Consider the following 5,635-nt stretch of genomic DNA (forward strand, 5'->3'; position numbering starts at 1 on the left):
GAGCAAACGAGGAACAGATGATACACCAGGGGAATCACATCAGGGCGGGGACGACAATCACAGAGGAGGGAGACACAAGGCAGGTAATAAAACTAGAGACAAGACAGCACAGGAAACCAGACTACCAAAATAAAACAGGAAACAGAACATACAGACACTCACAAGGGAACACAAGAAACCATTTCAGAAAAGAAGTATATTTAAAGGGGTAGTTTATACATGTATCATAAAAAACATATGCATTGTTAAGACTCCCATACTAATCTTGGATGAAGAAATCTGCAGACTAAGAAGACACACACACCGGCTAAAGACAAAGTAGTATTAGAACTTACCTTCAACAATTAGGCTGTGGATTTCCTCTGATTCTTCAACATCAGAATCTTTGCCTGTGATGATATATGACATCTTATAGTTGCCACTGTCTGTCTCAGTGAGTTTGTTGATACACAAGGAGTGGTCACTTGAATTATAATCCACTTTGCCTTTGTGATTAGGTGTAATGTTTTTGTTACGAACAATTACAATTTTATTATTAAAACTCCACTTGACGTCTTGAAATGGTGGCGATCGTCCAGTTTTTAAACATAAGGAGCCATTTTTCAACCCGTAGTGCCTCATTGGTGGGTCCTCTGCTGTTATCCCTGACATGAAATACAGAATATGTAAATACATTAGAGATTATACAGATTATATAAAACAACAAAATAAACAACAATAGTTATGCTGCAGACATGCACATTTACATGAACTTAACTCCCGGTGACTATGGTCTAATAGAAACACTGCACTGGACGTGTCAGAACTTTCTTAATTTTAAATGAAGACAAAACTGAGGTGGTTGTTTTGGGAGCCAAAGAAAAACTATTGAAAGTCAGCGCTCAGCTTTTATTGGCAATGTTAAAAGCAAGAGACAAAGCCAGAAATGTTGGTGTAGTCATGGACACAGACCTTAATTTCAACAGCCACATTAAGACAATTACAAAGTCGGAATGCTATCACCTGAGTTAAGGACTTATGTCTCAGAGTCCTCACTAAGATCAAATAAGTGGATCACATCACTGCACGTCTTAAGTCTTTACTCTGACATCCTGTCCCTCAAAGATTAGAGTTTAACATATTTCTGTTGGTTTATAAAGCACTGAATAGTTTATATAAAATTTCTGATCTGCTGCTACACTATGAACCGCCCAGACCTCTCAGGTCATCTGGGACTTGTCTGCTGTCTGTCCCCAGAGTCAGAACTGCACAGGCAGAAACAGCATTTAGTTATTTTATATTCCACCTATCTAGAAGCAAACTGCAGGTCCGCTGCAACTCTGTTTTTTTTCCAATCAAGGTTCAAGACTTTTTTCTTTGATGCAGCCTTTGTTTAAATAATTGTTTTTTTTTCAAATCTTGCACAGTAACTTTTATTTACGTATTTCACACCTGTCTCATTCTATTACAGTTTTATATAGTTTTTAACTGCTCTTTAATGTTTTATGTTCAATTGCCTTGTTCTGAAATCTGACATACAAATAAAGCTGCCTTGACTTACATTACAGCCCATTACTTTATGAAAAGTTATATGAATCATGCATGATGATGTCGAAGGACTTCACTGCATTAAATATAGGGTTACAACCTGTTTCTTAATAAAACCTTGTAAAATAGTTTAACTGTTTAGGACATATACATGACAATTGCAATGACATTTGTATTCCTCTTACCTGCAATAATCCAACAACTCAGAAGAAGAAGCATTTTCAATCTGCTTAAAATAGTTGGCAATGTACGTTAAGCGCATGTAAAATTGTTAAACAGGAAACACAGTTTTGACAGATAGTCTTCAAAGGGCGGGAAGTGGTACACAGTGCAGCTGTCACCTGTATAAAAAAAAAAAAAAAAAAAAAAAAAAAAAAGGGATGCATGAAAGAAAACTTAAACATAATTTGTTTAATTTATTGAATGCAACCCTCATGGCCTAACCCAAACTACACTGTAAAATGAATGGTGCTGTTTATCCACCATCCCTTATTTGAGAAACAAGATATTGGGTAAATCTGATTTTGTTTGCATAATGTTATCCTTTCTTATTTTAAAAACTGAGCATACAATCCTACCGTCATCAGAAAATATACTATCTATGATGTTGATGAATGTTGATGAAACTAAAACTCTTCCATGCATCACTTGTCAGATGTCTGGTGTCATGGTTAAATGATCAGCACAGCTGGATTTGAACATAACAGTTTGAAGACTTTTCTTCAGTCCTCTTCTGAGATTTTTTGTTTTCTTCCTAAAATTTTATTGATTACTTCTGTGTGTGTGTGTGTGTGTGTGTGTGTTGTGTGTGGTGTGTGTGTGTGTGTGGTGTGTGTGTGTGTGTGTGTTGTGTGTGTGTGTGTGTGTTTGTGTGTGTCGATGTAAGCATATTACCTGTAGGTTTGGTTGGGTTTTAAACTAAGAATATCAGAGAATATTTCAGGCTAACTAAAATGGGTTAGCCTGAACTATACTCTGATATTCTTTAGAACTATAGTATTAATTGTTTGAGTATTGTATTTACATTTGCTATACATTTATAGTTAATTATTGTTGTAAAGTTTGCATGATTAATTTCTATGGTTACATTTCACTTGCCAACATAAATCTTTCCTTCATAGGCTAGTATTAATCCTGGGAGACAATATCTTCAATATAGCATATATTATATAATATAATATATATATATATATATATATATATATATATATATATATATATATAATAATCGATTATATATATATTATAAATTCATTAACTGACTGCTGGAAGTACTGCTCCTCTGAAAAATGGTCAATCTTAATTTAAAATCAAGTGAAGTTAATGGAATTAAAACCATCAACATGTAAAATGTGTTGATGATGAATAAACATGTTAGTGATGTTTTGGACCTTTAGCTTTGATAATAAATACTTGCCTATGGAGGCTATGTAAACAGGAATCATTTTTGTTTTCATGCACACACAAATATACATTTTGTAATAATGAAGACAGCAAATTTATTAAAACAACCACTTAAAAGTGTTTACTTAAAAACTTAGACAAATGTGAGTGAACCATATACAGTTTACAGTAGGCTTTATAGTATGAACAAGCATTATCTCTTACCAGACACTGATATTAAACTATTTTCAGTTGTATTTTTCATTGGGCTTATATTTAGCAGAAGAGGATTTCATCTGAATCTCTATCAAGAGTACACATTTAAAACCGATCATATTATACTGATTTAATGTTCAGTAGGCCGGAAAAAAAGATTTAAAAATAGAAAATGTTCCTAGGAATCTATATCTGTTTTAGTAAAACCATTTCTGATTCCCTCATACCTTTACTAAAAAAATCAGATGTCTATAGAGGTTTACTCGTCGACTCAGCGGGCCGCGGTTCGACTCCGACCTGCGGCTCTTTGCTGCATGTCATTCCTCCCTCTCTCCCTCATATCTTCAGCTGTCCTGTCAATAATAAAGGCTGAAAATGCCCCAAAAAATATCTAAAAATACAAAATAAAATCAGATGTCTCATATTTTGTCACCTAGGAATTCAACTAGTCCCCTTGAACAAGTACCATAATTAGATTGCATTTTCATGCATCTTTCAATGTAGAGTAAAAGATGGGCATATACTTTACAGAAATAACATGCGCATCAACAATATATTGAAAATGCACAGTTTTTCGTCAAATGTCAGACCATAATGATATGAAAAACATCGGCATACACTGTACAAAGGTACATTAACACACACATACTGCACATGACATTTCAAACATTTTCAAGCATAAAAACACATTCATAAACCCCAAACATGACCGCAAAATGTAATTATTTATTACAGTGCATTAAGTATCAATTAGTTCAGTTATTCCCCTTAAAAATGCCACTTTTCTTTCAAGTTAAAGTGCTTTTAGTAATTTTACTAAACATATTTACCCCAATAAACAACAAAATAAATTCATATCAAAAACACAATATTTCCAGGTGCAACAAGTAGCAATGTTGTTAGAAACTAATGGGTACATAAAATATAGTACATTCCTTTAAATCCTTCGTTAAAAAAATAATATGGTTCCAGTATTTTTGCCACCTGTTGCAGGTATTTTGTTAAATAAAAGAAAAAGGGAAAACAGTACTGTGATTCAGTGATTAACAACCGTATCACACGTTCATCTACCCTGCAAAATTCATCTAATTAAGTCAATTTGTCCGTAGTTGAGTTCTTCATTTCTTATAACAGAAATAGAATTGAACTTTTTTTGTTTGGCCTTTTCAATAGAATTCAATTGCTAAGCAACAGCTGTTAACTTCCTGCCCTATGATTCAGTTACATACACACAACAGGAAATTAGCTTGTGTAATTTAGAATTTTTACTGTATGTTTACAATGGGGAAATGGTCTATTTGTTCTTGGTCCAAGGAAGAGATACTCATTTCTAGACTATTCTAGAAATAAGTTGATTTCTATTGGAATCAACATTTCCTTTATATAAATAAAGGCATTTACACCACAAATTTTTGCAGAAAGGCATACAGTAAAATTACAATTGTTGCAGTAAAATTCACCAAAATGTAGAAATGAAGTCTTTGACAGAAAAAAAATTCTCAACCTAATGTTAGCAGTGTTGAACCCAAAGTTATGCCCAGTGCTAAATCATCAACAGAAATGACTTGATAAGAAGATTTTGCTGTGTTTAAAGCATCCTCCAGTTGCAGTAAATCAAGTCCTTTCCAAAAAAAAGAAAAATGAACATGAGAGTATGGATGACTTGGTGTTGTGCTGTACATTTGTACATGCTGGGTTTGTAACTTTCTTCCTTTGAAGGTGGTTGCAGACCCAGACATCTTCAGACTTATGGTTCAAGGGGTTTTCATTTTGTCTCATGTTGTCTCATATGCGTAGGCGGACTGTTTTGTGGGAGTTGTTTTTATCTGACAATGTGAGCAGCTTGTTTCTTTTCTTCCTGCCTTAACCTTATCTCAGTTTCAAATCAGCTTTCCGATACCGCTTCCTGTCTCTCTCTTCCCTCACACATTACTAATACGCACACTATGTGGGCTGCTGTCTCTGATTGGCCTCCTTTCTCGCCCCTTCTGTTGCCCCCTGTAGTTCTCCTCCAGTCGCATCTTCTCTGGGTCCGCCCCGGCCTCCTTGCTGCCGTGGTTACGGGATGCCTGTGATGGTGGGCTCGGTGGCAAGGCCTGCTTGAAGGCCGGCGGGGTTTTGGTTTTGGCCACCTTGTCGAAGAAGGCAAAATCTGCCACATATTTCCCTGATGGAGAAAGGGAGACAACGGGGGGGAACTCGTAGCCCCAGAGGATCTCGTCCGGAAGGTAGGATGTTCGAACCTGACAGGTAGCAGAGGTCGGCTCCACCGTGGCGCTCATTATCACCAGCAGCTCAAAGTCAGCCAGCTCCGGGTCTGTCCAACCACCACCTGGAGGACAGACGAGACTGGAGGTTAAACAACAAACATACCAAAAAAAAGCAAAGCAAGCCAAATGTACTTATATTAATTTCTGCCTTTCCAGGCGGGAATAGGGTCCTATGTATCCCATTTCAGATTTAATACAGCCTGCTTTTTGCGGATGATGTGGTCCTGATGGCATCATCG

The 5,635-nt window shown here is 36.0% G+C and overlaps 2 protein-coding genes across 2 annotated transcripts in view; both read right to left on the reverse strand.

Moving 5' to 3' along the window:
• The window catches only part of si:ch1073-220m6.1 (uncharacterized), a 4,120-nt gene extending 2,271 nt beyond the window's left edge, over positions 1-1,849 (reverse strand). The window contains exons 1-2 of the mRNA XM_032544028.1: positions 1,713-1,849; positions 336-644 (exon numbers count right to left, since the gene is read on the reverse strand). Of these exons, the coding sequence (XP_032399919.1) occupies positions 336-644; positions 1,713-1,746 (343 nt within the window). The 5' untranslated portion in view covers positions 1,747-1,849. The remainder of the gene's footprint in view (positions 1-335; positions 645-1,712) is intronic.
• A 1,150-nt stretch (positions 1,850-2,999) lies between these two features.
• Positions 3,000-5,635, reverse strand: part of kcnj10a (potassium inwardly rectifying channel subfamily J member 10a) — a 16,932-nt gene continuing 14,296 nt past the window's right edge. Inside the window, exon 7 of the mRNA XM_032544027.1 lies at positions 3,000-5,458. Coding sequence (XP_032399918.1) covers positions 5,049-5,458 — 410 coding nt within the window. The 3' untranslated portion in view covers positions 3,000-5,048. The remainder of the gene's footprint in view (positions 5,459-5,635) is intronic.

Source organism: Etheostoma spectabile, chromosome 19 (genome assembly GCF_008692095.1).
Source record: "Etheostoma spectabile isolate EspeVRDwgs_2016 chromosome 19, UIUC_Espe_1.0, whole genome shotgun sequence".
Lineage (NCBI taxonomy): Eukaryota > Metazoa > Chordata > Actinopteri > Perciformes > Percidae > Etheostoma > Etheostoma spectabile.